The 22,321-nt window shown below is 37.7% G+C and overlaps 1 protein-coding gene across 1 annotated transcript in view; it reads right to left on the bottom strand.

The window, feature by feature from the left end:
• The window catches only part of LOC128647309 (solute carrier family 12 member 2-like), a 415,312-nt gene that overhangs the window by 47,928 nt on the left and 345,063 nt on the right, over positions 1-22,321 (bottom strand). The window contains exons 22-24 of the mRNA XM_053700093.1: positions 9,536-9,658; positions 9,009-9,120; positions 6,857-6,943 (exon numbers count right to left, since the gene is read on the bottom strand). Of these exons, the coding sequence (XP_053556068.1) occupies positions 6,857-6,943; positions 9,009-9,120; positions 9,536-9,658 (322 nt within the window). The remainder of the gene's footprint in view (positions 1-6,856; positions 6,944-9,008; positions 9,121-9,535; positions 9,659-22,321) is intronic.

Below are 22,321 nucleotides of genomic sequence, written 5' to 3'. Positions count from 1 at the left end.
TTTAGAAGCTTAGTGAAGGTAATACACCTAGAGTGTGTCAGAGAAAAGAAAGGGGACGAGGGATACGAGAGATTTTCTCTTGTCTGTAACACGAGAGATAATAAGAGAAGTAGAGACACTTGGGGGAAGTATCTCCATCACCGGCTAGAATAAGTATAGTCATTACTATTTTTTAGTCTAAAAGGCATGTTGGTTGGGAAAGGGAAGGGGAGAGGGAGAAGGTAGGGGGGGGAGGGGGAAGGTATATGGGACAGATATATAGTAAGAGTAGCCATACTAAAGGGGAACAGCATTAAGCGGGTGATAATATTTTACTATATATGACTCAAATATACATTACAACCCTTTGCAACACTTACCACCTGAACCAGTATAACCCAGATTTTGATCTGGAGAACCCAATAAACATGAAACAGGTTAAACATGCATAAACATTAACATATCAACAGTAGAGACATATCCCATCTAAAGGATTTAGTGAATTGTCTATTGCCTACATCAATAAAAAGGATACTTCCTCTATCGAGGGGAGGACCAAAGGGTCCCTAATGTTGAGATATAAGACAACGTTCCTGGAAGAGTTCAGGAGTCCACAATGTCCCGGGTAGGTAGTCACAGTGGTTCAGGCTCATCCTTACAAGAGCAGTATAGTCTCGTCTGAAGAAGCAAAATTGGACCAAGCCATTTGGCCAAAGAAGTGAAGAGACTCTTCATCTTGGGGCTTCCCCAATTGGGGGAGTCTGTGCAGGCATCCGGGTCTCCGACGGTTGGAGGGCAGGGTTGATGCCCTCTGTTAAGGCAAAGGGAATGGAAAGTTCTTTGCAGAAGGATTCAGGATCGTCTCCAGGTCTGAAGATGGCTGTTCTGTTACATGAAACTATTAGGGATACAGGGATCCCCCATCTATACTGGACCTTGTGTCTCCTAAGAGCTGTGGTTAGGGGTGCAAGTTCACGCCGTTTCTGAAGAGTTGTCTGGGAAAGGTCTGTGAACAGAGAGATTTCTTCACCAGCATGGTAGATGGGGTGTTTGGACCTTGCGCAGCGGAGAAGTTCTTCCTTATCTTTAAACCGCAGGAATTTGACTATGATATCCATGGGTGGGGCCTTTGGAGGGGGTTTGGGCCTTATAGCTCTGTGAGCTCTTTCAATAGGTATATTATCTGCAGACGGGTTCTCTTTTATAATTTTAAATAAAGCTTGTAGATAACCCTCTATAGGAGGAGGGAAGACAGACTCTGAGACTCCTCTTATTCGCAAATTGCTGCGCCGACACCTGTTTTCAAGATCCTCCAGTTTGTCAGCGAGGATATTGATCTTATGGTCATGTTCCAGGATATGAGTGGTATTTGTCTGAACTTTGCTGTCTGTGGAAACCTGCTTTTCTTCTAGGGAAACCACTCTCTGATCAAGTGCCCCAATGTCTCTGCGTAGATCTCCAAACAAGCTCCTCATCTCCTGCATGATTTCCTTAATGTCCTCCTTTGAGGAGAGATGTGAGATGTCGTTTTTAGTGAAATACATATTTGTGGGAGTTTCAGCAGATTGCATTTGGTTTGGGATAGGTAGTGAGGGGGTTAATACGTCTTCTGAGCAAGCAGGTGTGGGATTCTCTGCAGGCTTGAGATAGTGATTAAGAGTTTTATTGGCAGTGGGTTTGTCAGATTTGTTATGCTTCTTACAAGGCATCACATTAGTAACAATGTAAAATGATTATGTATAGAAGCTAAGGAAGAGACATATGAAGTAGTGTATCAGTCTTACAAAATCTCAGTCTTATTGCTTGGCGTGGGGCTTATAAATATAGTGAATACCCCTATTTCATCCCTGTCAAGAGGAGAATGGAGAGAGGGCAGTTCACACTCTCTGTGGTGTTAGTTTGTCTGGGGCAGCAAACTCTGCTTTTAAGCTGTGGATTGTATTGCAGTTCAGGGAGGCAAGGCTGCTATAATCCTAAGGGCCCAGCAGTGTTAACTTTAGACCCTCCTCAGCCCTCTGATCACAAAGAAAAGCGCATGTAAGTAATGTAGATAAGGACTTACACAGGTTCGTGTCTCAAGCTGTCGCCGCTTCCACTTAGACTGGGAGACTGCTTGGTGAGATGTGCATGCAGCCGGCCACGTGGGGTAAAGATGGCGACCGGGAGGGCCGTAATATGTGCAGCGGACTCGGAGCTTTGATGTATACTACGCAGCTGTAAGAGGCTGTCTGCTCCTATTTTCAGCCCGGTTTGGGCGGCAGTAGGTTCCGTGGACCACCGGGCTGCAGCTAGAGCGATCCGGCAGGTGAATCTTTTCCGGGTATACAGAGGCTGTTTGTTGTCAGCTAGTCCTGGGTCCGGTACCTCTTAATACTTATTACCCCTTTTGACGATCCGGAAAGTGGCTCAGGGAGGGCAAGGATTGCTTGTGGTGTCCCAAACAGGTTCAGGGGGAAAAAAAGGGTTAGTTACATGCCTTTAGAGTGCTGTAAGCCGGGTAAGGAGATGGGAGCTCTAACAGAAAGCAGCCATCATCCTGCATGGCTAAGCTCCGCCCCCAATAATAGTAATTTTATTTAGATTTATTTAAATTATATTTAAGTTAGGGGGGTGTTAGGGTTAGACTTAAGTTTAGGGGTTAATAATTTTATTATAGTGGCGGCAACGTTAGGGGCGGCAGATTAGGGGTTAATAATTGCAGGTAGGTTGCGACGACATTGGGGAAGTCAGAATAGGAGTTAATAACTATAATGTAGGTGTCGGCAATGTTGGGGGCGACAGATTAGGGGTTCATAAGTATAATGTAGGTGGCGGCGGTGTCCGGAGTGGCAGATTAGGGGTTAATAATATAATGTAGGTTGCAGCGATGTCAGGGGCGACAGATAAGGGGTTAATAAGTGTATTATTAGGGGTGTTTAGACTCTGGGTTCATGTTAGGGTGTTAGGTGTAGACATAAAAAGTCTTTCCCCATAGAAATCAATGGGGCTGCTTTAAGAGCTGAAAGCTGCTTTTTTGCAGGTGTTAGACTTTTTTTCAGCCGAATCAGCCCCATTGATTCCTATGTGGAAATCGTGCACGAGAACGTTTTTCCAGCTTATCGCTACCGTAAGAAGCGCTGGTATTGAGGTGAGATGTGGAGCTAAATTTTGCTCTACACTCACTTTTTTTGCGGCTAACGCCGGGTTTCTAAGGACCATAATACCAGCGCACACCATTACTGACAAAAACTCGTAATCTAGGTGAAAGTATATTAAAAATTAATATATATATGTATATATATATATATATATATATATATATATATAAATATTACAAAATGTATCACACCAAAAATGTATTAAATACCTATGTGGTAAAATATCAGCCTAGTTTTTTTCACAATTCCACACACACACACACACATATATATATATATATATATATTACCCTCACATACAATCATATTATAGTGCTTGCTATATTACTTATATTGCAGGTGGCAGTGGTGCATAACATTTAAGAATTACAGCAGTGAAGATTTCTAAGATGGAAAACGTTTTTACTACGTGTTATGTATATTCTTTACTGATGCATAACGATTTTTTTAAATTTTACATCTGTAGTCCTAGACTACAGATGTAAAATAAAAAAAAAATCGTTTTTTATCAGTAAAGAATATACATAACACAAATGTAGTAAAAAAGTTTTCCATCTTAGAAATCTTCACTGCTGTAATTCTCCCTAATCGGCTACACTGAACTGCTCTACTTGCTGGCTGCTGTTGTTGCAGACTACACTCTTCTCTTTATGCTGTAATAAGATCTGGAGTGAGTTTTTGCCTAAGTAGATATGATGATAACGTAGGATAGAGACATACCTTGATTAGCAGTGCCAGTGTTTGTTCCACACGCATGCAAGTCTGCAGCCCCTCCTTCCCTGACCACCAGACCGCTCTCTCATTGGCTAAGTAATGGCTATGCATTATGGGACTTGTAGTTAGTTCCTAACCTTGGGAGCTCCCCTGCTGCCCGCCCATAGAAATGGCTCAACTGCACACTGAAAATTGTGCTATTAGCAAAGGTATAGGCTCTGTTATGGGCGGAGCAGCAGGCACATAGAAAAAATGTGCAAAGGGATATAGCAGGCTATGCCTCTCTACCGCAAGTGCGGTAGAGAGGTATAGAGGTATATTAAAGGATTTTTTTTTATTATTAAACTGGACAGTACCTGGAACCTTTTTTGGCAGAATAAATATAATTTTTCCAATAGGGGGCTATTGGAGAATTTATATTTATTCAGCCAAAAAAATTATTTTCTTTCTTTTTTCTTTCCCAGGAGGCTTACGTGCGGTTGTGATCATATGGAGGAGCCTCCACTGGCTAAAGGAAAATATGGAGCTTGAACCAAAATAATATCACAGACAATAGAGCACCTAAAACCTTTGTGAAGATTTTTGGAGCTGGTGCCAGACTAAATGGTAGTGCAACAAACTGAAAGTACATATTTAGAAAAGCAAACCTAACAACTGTTAATGTTTCCTGTGGATTGGAACATGCAGAAAAGAATCCTTAAAATCTATTAAGGACATAAAATAACCTTGCTGAACAAAAAGCAGAATAATCAGAATAGTTTCCATTTTGAAGGAATTATTACAAACTTGTTCAAAGATTTCAGATCCAGAACTGGTCTTAAAGTGCCTTCTTTTTTTTTTGAACAATGGAGAGTTTAAATAAAACCCCATCCCCTGTTCCTGCAAAGGAACTCACACAATCACTCTCAAAGGATTACAGATATTAAACTGTATAAAAAAAGGCTTGAGCCTTTAAAGGATTCATTGGAACATTGAACAAATAAAACTTCAACTGGGAGGCCTTGTTCTGAAGCATATACAACAACTATGGGATACTATATTCAAAACCTAGGGAACTGGAACAGACAGAAAGCAAACCTCCTGAAAAAGGCATAACCTGCCCCCTACCACAACCTCTTGGTTGGGGGCCGTACCTTCATGCAGATTTGGTAGTAGGGGTAGATTTCTTAGTCTCCTTAGATCTGTCCCAGTTAGCACTAGGCCTCCAGACTTGGCCTGTGGGGCCTTGCTTCTGAACAGAGTTAACTTTCTGTTCCTTATTTTGATGAAAGGTAGAAATAATAGAATCTAAATCATAACCAAACAATTTATTTCCCTGAAAAGAAAGAGATAGAAGTCTGGATTTAGACATCATATCAGCAGACCAGGATTTAAGCCCTAAAGCTCTTCTAGAGAGCACTGTCAAATACATGTTTTTGATAGCCCCATCAACCTTAGGAACAGTTTGTCACAATTCAACATTAGCAACAGGCAAAGGATATTATTTCTTAAACCTTGCAGAAGGATTAAAATAATTACCTGGCTTAGACCATTCACTAGAAACAATGTCAGAAAAAAACCCTCAAGGACCTTGTCAATAGTTTTAAACACTGAGTCTAAACGATTAAAAGACGTATCCTCAGAAACCTTAGAATCTTTAACCCCTAAAGTAAGTAAAACCTCTTTCAAAAAAGAGCGAATATGTTCAATTTTAAAAAGGAAAGAGGATGTATCAGGTTCAACATCAAAGGAAGACTCCTTATCAGTAGAGGAAAGTTCTCCTTCAGAAACATTAGTATCCCTGATTTCACGGGACATAGCACTAGTAGAAGTTAAAATCTGAACTGACCTTTTACGCATACTTAAAGGCGGGAGAGCAGCAATTGCTTCAGAAACTGCAGATTTGATAACATTTTTCACTCTTGGGAGATAAATCTGAAGAGCTCCTGTAATGAACATACAGAAGGAGCAGTAATACCCAAAGAAGCAACATTAGTTTGGTCTGAATGTATTAACATAGTTAAACATGAATTAAAAATGGCAAAAAACTATTATAACCCATTTAAAAAACTCTTGAGGAATGGAAAACTTACCCCCTCCTAAAATAGCTAAAAAGGACTTACACGTTCCCAGCATGCTAAGCTGAACTGAAAAACAAAGCAGGAGACAGGCAAATTCGCAACCGTAGCCCTGGGTTATGCCCAGCTGAAAAAGGATAATGCGCATGAAAAGCTGACAGTTATAAGGAACATTATTGTGCTATCCCGATGTGTGCTAACCCAACGTGCGCAAACTCAAATGCCGACATGCAAATTAAACTAAGCATGCCATAACTACCTGCTGCTCCATAACTTGTCTGCCTGCTCTGAGGCGGCGGACAGAAATCAACCCGATCGAATACGATCGGGTTGATTGACACCCCCTGCTAGCGGCTGTTTGGCCGCTTCAGTCTTCAGTCTTTGGCCTCCTCCACTGGAGTCAAAGTAAAGATTGAGGTACCTGTGAGGTGGGAGGGGTTTTATAGAGCTCTTGGGGATTTGACATCTTTGTCTCCTCCAAGTGGTAAGGAAGATTAATTCCCAGATGTAATGGATCATGCACTCTCACCACCTGTATGAAAGGAAACACATTTTGGCCTCTAGAACTAGATACCTTGGCTGTTTGCATGATATTTGTTTTTATTTATTTTTTACCTAATACTTAGTTTACAAGTTAATAAATGCAATTGTTTTCAGGTTTAAAATGTAAAAGTATAGATAAAATCAGGCTTTTAAATTACAAAACTTGATACAAATATAATATGATCATCAGAATGTTTATTTATGATTGGAGAGTACAATGGAAAGGAGCTAAGTATTAAAAAGGATACTAAAAGAAAGAGGTAAACTTGATAACACATGTAAAGTTTTTTTAAAATATATTTTACACACTGAATTAAATAATTTTGAGTTCCACATCCCTTTAAAAGAAACACATTATGAGCATGTTAGACAGTCACTATTAGTACTGCCTTAGTTAGCTATCATGTAATAATAATAATAACTAACCTCTCTTCTCTGGGCTTCTTGTTTATATCTCCGATAATTATGATATCAGAATAATCAATACGGAATTTGCTTAGTAAGGTTGCCATCCTGTAATTAAGATGTAGAAAAATGAGACAGATAAATAGACTGATAAATGAAAGCCTGTACTATAGATCATAACAGAAAACACACCACCTCCTATTTTCCATGTGACTTTTACTTATAACTTATACTGTTCTATATAACCCTACCTACAACTCATCACATTGCTCCACACAACCTATCCTTAGAACTCCTATTTTCCCCTCCATATGTTTTACCTATAACCAGTGACGGCTCTAGGGGGTGCTGGAATGCTATGTTCCCCCATTCATTACTGTACACCCCCAAACCTTAAAGGTACTATCAGAATTAGTAATGTAGAACCCTTTCTTATGCATCAAATGATCTAGAGAAATAACGGGAGTGGTAAAGGGGGAGAATTAGGATTTAAAAACAAAGGGAAGTTGCGCTGTATTTTTTTTTCGCCATCCCTAAACCTCCACTAGCTTTCTGCACTAGTTGGGGTGTGTTCATATTACAAGTTTCAAAAAAAGTTAAAGTTGAAAAACGAAAATCCCAATCACATTTTGCATTCCCCCATAGAAGTCAATGGAGGGAAAAAAGAGAAAAAAAATACGTAACACCCACTCTCTCTCTCTCAAATACTATAGCCTTTTTCGTAATTGCGCTAAGCCGACATCAAAATATGAATATTTAATAGTCCAATGTACTTAACATAACAGAATATGTTCTATTTATTTATAAATAAATATTTATACATATATCTGAAGTTTTTTTGTACAAATATATATGTATACCTATATATATATATATATATATATATATATATATATATATATATAGATGATTAGATATAAGTATAAATATATACAGATATATATATAGGAATGTCTATTTATACATACATAGAACATATTCTGCTATGTAAAGAACATTGGAATGTGACATATTTATAGTAAATCCTATCTATATACATGCACATACATCTTTAGCAATGTGTCTGTATGTATCTCTATGTAAAAGAACTTCGGCATTTATTTTTTTCTAACACCTGAGATCTCATATCTTTGAGCCCTTATAACTTTTTTAGTGCAATTTTTTTTGTAATAATTTGTATTAGATGGTGTTATTATTAATGTAAGTGCACTTTGTAATCTATTTTACAAGAGCTCTGAGATCGCAGTAAGGATCGAAGTATAAATTAAGATTTTGCTCAACTTGTAATATCAGCGCAATTAAAAATGCTTGCAAAAAGACCATATCGCTTGCGCAAAACCGTTTGCGCCTCACTTGTAATCTAGCGCAAAATAAAGATAGGAGAAGATGAGGCCATTAACAGTACCCATCATCTTTTTGGTTAACTTTTTTCATCCCCAAGTGATATGGCCTAGAATGGGGGTGCCCATACTTTAGTGAGACACGTCTACTTCTGTGTGTAGTTTGAGAGAGTAATCTACGTATACATGTGTTACACTGCGGATCAGGTCCGCCAGACCTCGCTGAATACGGCGAGCAGTACGTTCGCCGTATTCAGCATTGCACCAGCAGCTCACAAGAGCTGCTGGTGCAACGCCGCCCCCTGCAGACTCGCAGCCAATTGGCCGCCAGCAGGGGGTGTCAATCAACCCGATCGTACTCGATCGGGTTGATTTCCGGCGATGTGTGTCCGCCTGCTCAGAGCAGGCGGACAGGTTATGGAGCAGCGGTCTTTGTGACCGCTGCTTCATAACTGCTGTTTCAGAGCTTGATACATATGCCCCGATATGTGTGATGTTATAAGATCTCTCTATTGTTACTGTGTACCCATTGTATTATTCTTGTTTTTTTTTTTTATTGTATATTATGAAAAGTTTAAAAATTAAAAGAAAAAGAAAAAAAGGGACATGAAAGTGAACTTTGAAGTGCATAGCAGTGGAATTCAAATTCCATTAAAATCATGTTTTGCAACATTGTTTATTTATCTTGCAAAAATGCTTCTTTCCAAAGTTTTTACTGTTTGAGTGATCTCTTTAGCTGTGCACTTATCTGTTTCATTTTTATGTCCCTCGTCAAAGCACTAATGGTAAAGGTCTGAAGTAACATTACTGATATAATGTTTGCAGAATCTCACATGCGTTTGTTATCATCGATAGTGTTGATTTTACCACCAGTGAACACTCGGATCTTGCAGTCCTTCCACTGCCTCTTGGTGGTAATTAAATACGGAATAAGAAGTGTTAGACCTAGACAAAGATTATACATGTTATATTAATACTAGGATACATGTATTTAGATTGTTAGATTAATGTATGTGTATAATTTACCCTATTTAAAATACTGTTTATTTAAAAACACAATCTTTTATCAGTAAGTTAACTGTTTTTATATATATATATATATATATATATCCAAACAAAACAAGAGAATCCAGCGAGAATCGTTGAAAAAAGGAGGTAATTTTATTGATTAAAAATGATGATAAAATACACTCAAAAAATTGGGGAAAAGAAAATATGAGTTAAAAGGTATACCAATTACTCATGAGCAGCCAGTAAAGGTCTTACGCGTTTCGGCTGCAAGAATAGCCTTAGTCATAGACCATATAAATATATCCTTCAATAATTTATAAGTTGCTATTATATCCTGATTTCTACTTACCTCCATCATCAAACATCCACCAAACATCAATCGTTCCCTTCCCTTGCTTCTTCTGAAATGGACAGGTGATTTCCACTGAGATCTTTTGTCCAGATGAGTTAATCGGGTCTGAAATCTCCTTTACTACAGTAAACACCCAAAAGCAGATGATAAACACATACATGAAACATACAAAAACATGCCTGGTATTTAATATCAATATACTAAGGGTATATGCAATCAATAAATTAAAAAAACAGACTCTCAAGGTATGTTCGTAATGTTTAAAAATTCTAAAACAATTTCTGTAATATATATTTAATACATCTAATGTAAAAAATCTTAGGGCCAGATTAGGAGTGGCTAATTATAGCACAGGTCAAGATAAGCAATATCACTGGACCGCACTAATATCTGTGTGCAACTTGATATTACAAGTCCATTTACCAGAGATGGGTTAGCCGACTTCACTCTAGACTAGAGCAACCTATACTTTCAATGGATATCACGCTGACGTTAATTAGCATGCATATTACAAGCTGAAAGTTATAGGTTGCACTCAAACGAAAGACAGAACTGTGATAGAATATTTATTTGTGTGTGTCCATCATAGAACAAGCTATTGATGCTGCTGTTCGTTCCTGGCAGACTGCTTCTCATTCTATTTTAGATATATAAATATGACCCTGGGGATAGTCTCCCTAAGGGTGATGGGGGAAACCAGACGTGGACTCCTTGCCCAATGTGCTTAGAGGGATATGGCTGCACCTCACTGACGAGGCCCAAAGGAGGCCGAAACGATCGTCTGGGTTTGTCATGTTCCTTGTTCAGAGGAGAATTGCCTGGTATTTCGGGGCTGGACTGACCATGTCGGCGGGATCAGACTGATATACTACAGGAAAGTTTTCCTCTGTGAAAAGCACAATTGGGCAGAAAGAAGCTACTACCAGGTGGCAACCGGGCCATAGAACAAGCTATTGATGCTGCTGTTCGTTCCTGGCAGACTGCTTCTCATTCTGTTTTGCATATGTAAATATGACCCTGGGGATAGTCTCCCTAAGGGTGATGGGGGAAACCAGACGTGGACTCCTTGCCCAATGTGTTTAGAGGGATATGGCTGCACCTCACTGACGAGGCCCAAAGGAGGCCGAAACGATCGTCTGGGGTTGTCATGTTCCTTGTTCAGAGGAGAATTGCCTGGTATTTCGGGGCTGGACTGACCATGTCGGCGGGATCAGACTGATATACTACAGGAAAGTTTTCCTCTGTGAAAAGCACAATTGGGCAGAAAGAAGCTACTACCAGGTGGCAACCGGGCCATAGAACAAAGTATTGATGCTGCTGTTTGTTCCTGGCAGACTGCTTCTCATTCTGTTTTGCATATATATATATATATATATATATATATATATATATATACAGTACTGTGCCAAAGTCTTAGGCCACCATTAGATTTCTTGTTTTAGCAAAGTTTTAATGACCATCCATATTTATTTTTGGTCACTTTATTAAGATACAAACAGAAAATACAGGAAATATGTACGCAAGATAACCCCCCCCCCCCAATTTTCAGAACAAAATGGCATCTTCAGGCAAAAGTCAGTATTTAGTGTGAACTCCCTTGGCACTGCACATTTTGAACTCTTTTGAGGCTCCTGTCCTGAAATTTTATGAAGTAATCTTCTGGTATATTATACCAGGCTTCTGTCAGCACTTCCCAGAGTTCTACTTTAGATTTAGGTTGTCTTTAATTTATTTTCTCTGTCTAGGTGATCCCATACTGCTTCTATAATATTCAGGTCTTGACTCTGTGGAGGCTGCCAGATGCTGAGCCAAGTCCTTGCTGGACTTCTTCCGGTCTCTTAAAGAAGAAACTTCTCATCAGATTTTGAATGTTTTTTTGGCCTTCCAGTCCATTTTTTGTCCTTGACCTAAGGAGAGGTCACACTAAATACTTGCCACTTTAGCCTATATAGAAGCTGTTATTTCTCTTCCCACCACCACTTGCATTCACTATAGCATGGCATCATGAGCATTGATGAAGAAATATTTATTAAGACATATTTTTTCGAGTGCTAACACCGCCAAAAGTAAAGTAAAGGATACCACATCTATACATGTTTCACATGATCGACACAATAGTCACGCCCATCATTCACGTGTATTAAATCCATATATTTCACACAATAATAGATTATTAGCACTACGTAGAAGAGAAACGTTCTAGATACAGCAATTGGAGTCCCTACATCCTAAAGGTCTAAACATAGATTTAGATGTACAAGCTTTTATATAAAAGCTATGTTTTTAGCCGTAGGTATTATAGTATGAGGGTTACCTACATTGATTACTCGTGGCTCTATGTACAGTATTAGGTGTTGAGGCTAGTGGTCTTTATGATATTAGTATACATATTAAGACCTCACAATAGATGAATAATTTACCTGATTAGGGGACTCTATCAGGTTTTAGTTGTAGTAGAGGTGCGAAATATATGGATTTAATAAACGTGGATGATGGGTGTGTCAGGGTGCCAGGAATCAGACTGAGACGAGAAGTGCAAAAATAATCACACCTTTATTAATAGCAAAAAATAATCAAAAGCCCACAAGTCAAATAACAAGCCAGGAGTCAAAACCCGAGCTGGTAGTCAGACGATCTGAGTCAGGAGCCAAAGCGAATAGTCAGATGAGCCGGAATAAGCCACAAGGCAAACAGCAGAGTCAGGAACAAGCCAGGGATCAGGAACCAGGAAGGACATCAGGCAGCCAGGTAATACACAGGAACTCTCACAAACAGGTCTGAGACAACGCAAAGGCAAAAAATACTGAACAGAGGCCCTTTAAATAATAAGTGATGGCATCACAATTCTGAGACTGCATCCTGTCTCACACGGATGATGCATACCAGTCTTGCCATAAAAGGAAGTGCAGGAAATGAGCAGCATCCCCCACAATGCACCATAGTCAAGAAGAGAGGTGAGTAAAATGGCTGCCAGCAGCACATGGCAAACAAAACAGGGAAAAAACCCTGACAGGGTGTGACTATTGTGTCAATCATGTGAAACATGTATAGGTGCGGTATCCTTTATATACCCCTGATTAAGTATGAGTATGTGGAGTTGATCAACACATCTGAATCAGAACAAAAGGCTACCTGTATATTACAATTTATTTATGGGCAGGTAGTTAGTAATATCTATTAAAGACTATTAAATGTTATGAGTTGAACATAGTGGCTGTTTATTTTTACATATGCAGAAGGTGACAATGAAGATTGTATACAAGTTTAGGATTTAAACAAAAATCATATCCTTTTTAAAATCGCATAACGTATTTAGGCAATATATATATATATATGATGGTTGGATAAATTAGCATCTAGCAGCCTCAGACAGGTGAACCGCATGCACCATTCTCCTTCTGATGAAGTCTGCCCATATTGGCAGAGGAAACGCGTTGAGAATTTGAAAGATTGGCTGACCCTGGAGAGCACCCGCAGCGGATGACGTGAGTCAGATACCTGTAATGCTGTCACACAAGCGTGAGCTGAACCTTTGATTGCTGCCAGAGACATCCAAGCCAGGATCGCGAGAGTAATTCAACACTTGGGGGCCTATTCATTAATGTGCGAGCGGACATGATCTGATACATACGGAGCTTGATAAATATGCCCCTTGGACTATTCTTGATGTGTCCTATCTTGCACTATTTTATGTAAGTTTTTCTAACTGTGTGCACTGATTTGTTTTATTAAATTTACACTTGAGTCCAGTTGCGCTGGGTTTTTCTTTTGTGTTTTTATAATAATTATTAATACCTATACCTGTAAATATTCATATAGATATATAGGTAGGTATAGATATATATTTTAAATTTACATCTTCATATATATATATATATATATATATATATATATATATATATATATATAAAAATAAACATATTTTCTTCTGTGTGAAGAACATTGAAATGTAAAATATTCATAACGCACTTAGTTTTCTGTGCTGTAGGTCTAACACAGTGTTGGGTTAGAGCAATATAAATAATACAAATATTAATAATTAATGTAAATAATTATTACAGATGTTCTTAAGAAATCTAAAAAAATATTTAAATATATATATGTTTATTTTACAGTAACGATAATAATTATTCATTATTATTTTTCAAAATTTTATTTCTAATATTTACATAATGCACCTTAAGATAACTAATTCTTCATGTGCGCTAACTAGATATTGCTTTAGACCTACTAATCAATTATTTTCTGAATTTTCGGATACATTCTTTGTTCATATTCATTCTAATCTAAACTGCTGTCCCCCCACATCACCAACACTAAATAAACCTATTAACCCCTAAACTGCCGTCCCCCCACGTCGCCAACACTAAATAAACCTATTAACCCCTAAACCGCCGTCCCCCCACATCGCTATCTCTAATAAAATGTAATAACCCCTAATCGCAAACACCTAATTAAAGTATTAACACTTTAACCGCCGTACCCTCACATCGCCAACACTAAATAAACCTATTAACCCCTAAACCGCCATCCCCCCACATCGCCAACATTAAATAAACCTACAACAAAGGTTTTTTTTTTGGTTAAGCACACCACAAAAGGACTGTTTAATCTTAACACACATATTGTGGGAGTGCTACCAAAGTGACCAAAACAATTACAAAACAACAAAAAGTAATGGTGCACATCCAACCACTTAAGTCCACTCTTTCATGGCATATTTGTATATGCTTCTGTCTGCCAAATATACTTACATGGCTTCTAATAAGATTGGGATAAACATCTCGCAATAATATTGGCTTATATTTGAGCTGCAAAAACAAATATACTTCTATCTGCTAAATATACTTACATAGATCAAATAAAATTGGGATTAACATCTCGCAACAATATTGACTTATATTTATGCTGCAAAAAAATTTTTTTTGCTGTAAAAATGCCTTTAAATGAAATGGGATCTTAGTCACACAAGCCAGTCACCACTTACAAGGTGTCCCATAAAGACTGGTCCTACACTAACCAGTTTCCACACTGCAGCAAGTCATGTCTACACAGTGTGAAGCTTTCTAGCTTATTAAGTATATTTATCTGGAACACACCTGGGCTGGGTGGCGTGCATTAACCAAAGCTAGAAAGCTTCACACTGTGTAGACATGACTTGCTGCTGTGTGGAAACTGGTTAGTGTAGGACCAGTCTAATATGGGACACCTTGTAAGTGGTGACTTAGCAGAATATGATCATATTGTGTGACTAAGATCCCATTTCATTAAAAGGCATTTTTTACAGCAAAAAATTTTTTTGCAGCATAAATATGTCAATATTGTTGCGAGATGTTAATCCCAATTTTATTTGAACTATGTAAGTATATTTAGCAGATAGAAGTATATTTGTTTTTGCAGCTCAAATATAAGCCAATATTATTGCGAGATGTTTATCCCAATCTTATTAGAAGCTATGTAAGTATATTTGGCAGACAGAAGCATATACAAATATGTCATGAAAGAGTGGACTTAAGTGGTTGGGTGTGCATCATTACTTTTTGTTGTTTTATTAAATAAACCTATCAACCCCTTAACCGCCGTCTCCCATATCACCAACACTAAATAAACCTATTAACCTCTAAACCACCGTCACCCCACATCGTCAACACTAAAGAAACCTATTAACCCCTAAACCTCCGTCCCCCACATCGCCAACATTAACTAAACCTATTAACCCCTTAACTGCCGTCCCAGATATCACCAACACTAAATAAACCTATTAACCTCTAAACCGCCGCCCCCCACATCGCCAACACTAAATAAAGCTTTTAACCCCTAAACCGCCATCCCCCATATCGCGACTCCCTAAATAAAACTATTAACCCTTAAAACCCTGTCCCCCCACATCGCAAACACTAAATAAACCTATTAACCTCTAAACCACCGACCCCCACATCGCCAACACTAAATAAACCTATTAACCTCTAAACTGTCATACCCACACATCGCAGCTACCTAAATTAAACTATTAACCCCTAAACCTAATACTCCCTAACATTAACATAATTAAAATACACCTAAATTAAAGTTACAATATTACTAACCTAGTTAATATAAATACAAACTTACCTGTGAAATAAAAATAAAACCAAGGCAAGTTACAATAATACTATTTATTAACTACTTTAAAATTAAGAAAAACTTACCTGTGAAACAAAAATAAAACCTAAGCTTAAAATAAAAAAAACTCCGGTCCGGCGATCCATCTTCATCCCAGTGGCCAAACATCTTCATCCAGGCGGCTCCATCTTCATCCATCGCGGGTCCATCTTCTATCTTCATGGCGGAGACAGAGCGGTCACTGGATGCGCGGTCGGTGGGGTACCCTTGCATTCCTATTTGCTGAAAAATTCAAATCAGCCAATAGGATGAGGGCTGCTCAAACCCTATTGGCTGATTTGAACAGCCAAAAGGATTTAAGAAGCTCTCATCCTATTGGCTGATTTGAATTTTTTCAGCCAATAGGAATGCAAGGGTAACCCAATATAAAAGGGGTACCTTGCATTCAATCTTCAGTGGGCGGCGGACGATCGCATGAAGAGGACCTCCGTGTCGGACTGTTCCGCCTCAACCATGAAGATAGAATATGGACCCGCAATGGATGAAGATGGAGCCGTCTGGATGAAGATGTTTGGCCGCTGGGATGAAGATGGATCACCGGACTTCATCAAAAGTTAGTGAAGATTTTGGGGTAAGTGTTAGGTGTTTTTTCTTATTTTTGGGGTGTTTGTTTTTTGTTAGATTATGGCTTTTTTATTTTTAATAGGCTGAAAAATGGTAGTTAAATGGTAGTCATTTTTTCTTTCATGATTCAGAGAGAACATGCAATTTTAAGTAACTTTCTAATTTACTCCTATTATCGATTTTTCTTCGTTCTCTTGCTATCTCTTTTTGAAAATCATAAATGTAAATTTTATCAGCCAGCCTATTTTAGGTTCAGAACGATGGAGAGCACTTGCTTTTTGGAGTCTGACATTTACTCACCAATAAGCAAGCATAACCCAGGTTCTGAACCAAAAATGGTCCGACTCCTATGCATCACATTTCTGCTTTTTAAATAAAGATAGCAAGAGAACGAAGAAAAATTGATAATAGGAGTAAATTAGAAAGTTGCTTAAAATTACATGTTGTATCTGAAATTAAAGAAAATTTTGCATTTAGTGTCCCTTTAAGCTTAGGTTTTATTTTCATTTCACAGGTAAGTTTGTGTTTATTTTAACCAGGTGGTTAGAAATATTGTAACTTTAATTTAGGTGTACTTTAATTATGTTAAAGTTAAAGAATATTAAATGTTATGAGTTGAACATAGTGGCTGTTTATTTTTACATATGCAGAAGGTGACAATGAAGATTGTATACAAGTTTAGGATTTAAACAAAAATCATATCCTTTTTAAAATCGCATAACGTATTTAGGCAATATATATATATATGATGGTTGAATAAATTAGCATCTAGCAGCCTCAGACAGGTGAACCGCATGCACCATTCTCCTTCTGATGAAGTCTGCCCGTATTGGCAGAGGAAACGCGTTGAGAATTTGAAAGATTGGCTGACCCTGGAGAGCACCCGCAGCGGATGACGTGAGTCAGATACCTGTAATGCTGTCACACAAGCGTGAGCTGAACCTTTGATTGCTGCCAGAGACATCCAAGCCAGGATCGCGAGAGTAATTCAACACTTGGGGGCCTATTCATTAATGTGCGAGCGGACATGATCTGATACATACGGAGCTTGATAAATATGCCCCTTGGACTATTCTTGATGTGTCCTATCTTGCACTATTTTATGTAAGTTTTTCTAACTGTGTGCACTGATTTGTTTTATTAAATTTACACTTGAGTCCAGTTGCGCTGGGTTTTTCTTTTGTGTTTTTATAATAATTATTAATACCTATACCTGTAAATATTCATATAGATATATAGGTAGGTATAGATATATATTTTAAATTTACATCTTCAGATATATATATATATATATATATATATATATATATATATATATATATATATATATATATAAAAATAAACATATTTTCTTCTGTGTGAAGAACATTGAAATGTAAAATATTCATAACGCACTTAGTTTTCTGTGCTGTAGGTCTAACACAGTGTTGGGTTAGAGCAATATAAATAATACAAATATTAATAATTAATGTAAATAATTATTACAGATGTTCTTAAGAAATCTAAAAAAATATTTAAATATATATATGTTTATTTTACAGTAACGATAATAATTATTCATTATTATTTTTCAAAATTTTATTTCTAATATTTACATAATGCACCTTAAGATAACTAATTCTTCATGTGCGCTAACTAGATATTGCTTTAGACCTACTAATCAATTATTTTCTGAATTTTCGGATACATTCTTTGTTCATATTCATTCTAATCTAAACTGCTGTCCCCCCACATCACCAACACTAAATAAACCTATTAACCCCTAAACCGCCGTCCCCCCACATCGCTATCTCTAATAAAATGTAATAACCCCTAATCGCAAACACCTAATTAAAGTATTAACACTTTAACCGCCGTACCCTCACATCGCCAACACTAAATAAACCTATTAACCCCTAAACCGCCATCCCCCCACATCGCCAACATTAAATAAACCTACAACAAAGGTTTTTTTTTTGGTTAAGCACACCACAAAAGGACTGTTTAATCTTAACACACATATTGTGGGAGTGCTACCAAAGTGACCAAAACAATTACAAAACAACAAAAAGTAATGGTGCACATCCAACCACTTAAGTCCACTCTTTCATGGCATATTTGTATATGCTTCTGTCTGCCAAATATACTTACATGGCTTCTAATAAGATTGGGATAAACATCTCGCAATAATATTGGCTTATATTTGAGCTGCAAAAACAAATATACTTCTATCTGCTAAATATACTTACATAGATCAAATAAAATTGGGATTAACATCTCGCAACAATATTGACTTATATTTATGCTGCAAAAAATTTTTTTTTGCTGTAAAAATGCCTTTAAATGAAATGGGATCTTAGTCACACAAGCCAGTCACCACTTACAAGGTGTCCCATAAAGACTGGTCCTACACTAACCAGTTTCCACACTGCAGCAAGTCATGTCTACACAGTGTGAAGCTTTCTAGTTTATTAAGTATATTTATCTGGAACACACCTGGGCTGGGTGGCGTGCATTAACCAAAGGGGAGGGATTTGGTCAGCACCCTATTTAAGAGATACAACAAAGGTTTTTTTTGGTTAAGCACACCACAAAAGGACTTGGCTTATATTTGAGCTGCAAAAACAAATATACTTCTATCTGCTAAATATACTTACATAGTTCAAATAAAATTGAGATTAACATCTCGCAACAATATTGACATATTTATGCTGCAAAAAAAAGTATATTTGGCAGACAGAAGCATATACAAATATGCCATGAAAGAGTGGACTTAAGTGGTTGGATGTGCACCATTACTTTTTGTTGTTTTGTAATTGTTTTGGTCACTTTGGTAGCACTCCCACAACATGTATTACGAATAAACAGTCCTTTTGTGGTGTGCTTAACCAAAAAAAACCTTTGTTGTATCTCTTAAATAGGGAGCTGACCAAATCCCTCCCCTTTGGTTACTGCACACCACCCAGCCCAGGTGTGTTCCAGATAAATATACTTAATAAGCTAAAAAGCTTCACACTGTGTAGACATGACTTGCTGCAGTGTGGAAACTGGTTAGTGTAGGACCAGTCTAATATGGGACACCTTGTAAGTGGTGACTGGCTTAGCAGAATATGATCATATTGTGTGACTAAGATCCCATTTAATTTAAAGGCATTTTTTACAGCAAAAAAATTTTTTTGCAGCATAAATATAAGTCAATATTGTTGCGAGATGTCAATCCCAATTTTATTTGAACTATGTAAGTATATTTAGCAGATAGAAGTATATTTGTTTTTGCAGCTCAAATATAAGCCAATATTATTGCGAAATGTTTATCCCAATCTTATTAGAAGCTATGTAAGTATATTTGGCAGACAGAAGCATATACAAATATGCCATGAAAGAGTGGACTTAAGTGGTTGGATGTGCACCATTACTGTTTGTTGTTTTGTAATTGTTTTGGTCACTTTGGTAGCACTCCCACAATATGTGTGTTAAGATTAAATAATCCTTTTGTGGTGTGCTTAAGCAAAAATACCCCTTTGTTGTATCTCTTAAATAGGGAGCTGACCAAATCCCTCCCCTTTGGTTAATGCACGCCACCCAGCCCAGGTGTGTTCCAGATAAATATACTTAATAAGCTAGAAAGCTTCACACTGTGTAGACATGACTTGCTGCAGTGTGGAAACTGGTTAGTGTAGGACCAGTCTAATATGGGACACCTTGTAAGTGGTGACTGGCTTAGCAGAATATGATCATATTGTGTGACTAAGATCCCATTTCATTAAAAGGCATTTTTTACAGCAAAAAATTTTTTTGCAGCATAAATATGTCAATATTGTTGCGAGATGTTAATCCCAATTTTATTTGAACTATGTAAGTATATTTAGCAGATAGAAGTATATTTGTTTTTGCAGCTCAAATATAAGCCAATATTATTGCGAGATGTTTATCCCAATCTTATTAGAAGCTATGTAAGTATATTTGGCAGACAGAAGCATATACAAATATGCCATGAAAGAGTGGACTTAAGTGGTTGGGTGTGCATCATTACTTTTTGTTGTTTTATTAAATAAACCTATCAACCCCTTAACCGCCGTCTCCCATATCACCAACACTAAATAAACCTATTAACCTCTAAACCACCGTCACCCCACATCGTCAACACTAAAGAAACCTATTAACCCCTAAACCTCCGTCCCCCACATCGCCAACATTAACTAAACCTATTAACCCCTTAACTGCCGTCCCAGATATCACCAACACTAAATAAACCTATTAACCTCTAAACCGCCGCCCCCCACATCGCCAACACTAAATAAAGCTTTTAACCCCTAAACCGCCAACCCCATATCGCGACTCCCTAAATAAAACTATTAACCCTTAAAACCCTGTCCCCCCCACATCGCAAACACTAAATAAACCTATTAACCTCTAAACCACCGACCCCCACATCGCCAACACTAAATAAACCTATTAACCTCTAAACTGTCATACCCACACATCGCAGCTACCTAAATTAAACTATTAACCCCTAAACCTAATACTCCCTAACGTTAACATAATTAAAATACACCTAAATTAAAGTTACAATATTACTAACCTAGTTAATATAAATACAAACTTACCTGTGAAATAAAAATAAAACCAAGGCAAGTTACAATAATACTATTTATTAACTACTTTAAAATTAAAAAAAACTTACCTGTGAAACAAAAATAAAACCTAAGCTTAAAATAAAAAAAACTCCGGTCCGGCGATCCATCTTCATCCCAGTGGCCAAACATCTTCATCCAGGCGGCTCCATCTTCATCCATCGCGGGTCCATCTTCTATCTTCATGGCGGAGACAGAGCGGTCACTGGATGCGCGGTCGGTGGGGTACCCTTGCATTCCTATTTGCTGAAAAATTCAAATCAGCCAATAGGATGAGGGCTGCTCAAACCCTATTGGCTGATTTGAACAGCCAAAAGGATTTAAGAAGCTCTCATCCTATTGGCTGATTTGAATTTTTTCAGCCAATAGGAATGCAAGGGTAACCCAATATAAAAGGGGTACCTTGCATTCAATCTTCAGTGGGCGGCGGACGATCGCATGAAGAGGACCTCCGTGTCGGACTGTTCCGCCTCAACCATGAAGATAGAATATGGACCCGCAATGGATGAAGATGGAGCCGTCTGGATGAAGATGTTTGGCCGCTGGGATGAAGATGGATCACCGGACTTCATCAAAAGTTAGTGAAGATTTTGGGGTAAGTGTTAGGTGTTTTTTCTTATTTTTGGGGTGTTTGTTTTTTGTTAGATTATGGCTTTTTTATTTTTAATAGGCTGAAAAATGGTAGTTAAATGGTAGTCATTTTTTTCTTTCATGATTCAGAGAGAACATGCAATTTTAAGTAACTTTCTAATTTACTCCTATTATCGATTTTTCTTCGTTCTCTTGCTATCTCTTTTTGAAAATCATGAATGTAAATTTTATCAGCCAGCCTATTTTAGGTTCAGCACGATGGAGAGCACTTGCTTTTTGGAGTCTGACATTTACTCACCAATAAGCAAGCATAACCCAGGTTCTGAACCAAAAATGGTCCGACTCCTATGCATCACATTTCTGCTTTTTAAATAAAGATAGCAAGAGAACGAAGAAAAATTGATAATAGGAGTAAATTAGAAAGTTGCTTAAAATTACATGTTGTATCTGAAATTAAAGAAAATTTTGCATTTAGTGTCCCTTTAAGCTTAGGTTTTATTTTCATTTCACAGGTAAGTTTGTGTTTATTTTAACTAGGTGGTTAGAAATATTGTAACTTTAATTTAGGTGTACATTAATTATGTTAAAGTTAGGGGGTGTTAGGCTTAGGGGTTAATAGTTTATTTAGGTAGTTGCAATGTGGGGGGACAGTGGTTTAGGGGTTAATAGCTTTATTTAGTGTTGGTGGTGTGGAGGGGGTGGCGGTTTAGGAGTTAATAGTTTAATTTAGGTAGTTGCGATGTGGGGGGCGGTGGTTTAGAGGTTAATAAGGTAATTTAGTGTTTGAGATGTGGGGGGGGGACGGTTTAGGGGTTAATAGGTTTATTTAGTTTTGGCGATGTGGGGGATGGCG

This window comes from Bombina bombina, chromosome 2, assembly GCF_027579735.1.
Source record: "Bombina bombina isolate aBomBom1 chromosome 2, aBomBom1.pri, whole genome shotgun sequence".
In the NCBI taxonomy this organism is placed as follows: Eukaryota; Metazoa; Chordata; class Amphibia; order Anura; family Bombinatoridae; genus Bombina; species Bombina bombina.
The sequence above is the reverse complement of the archived record's forward strand: the minus strand, read 5'-3'. Positions and strand labels throughout refer to the sequence as shown.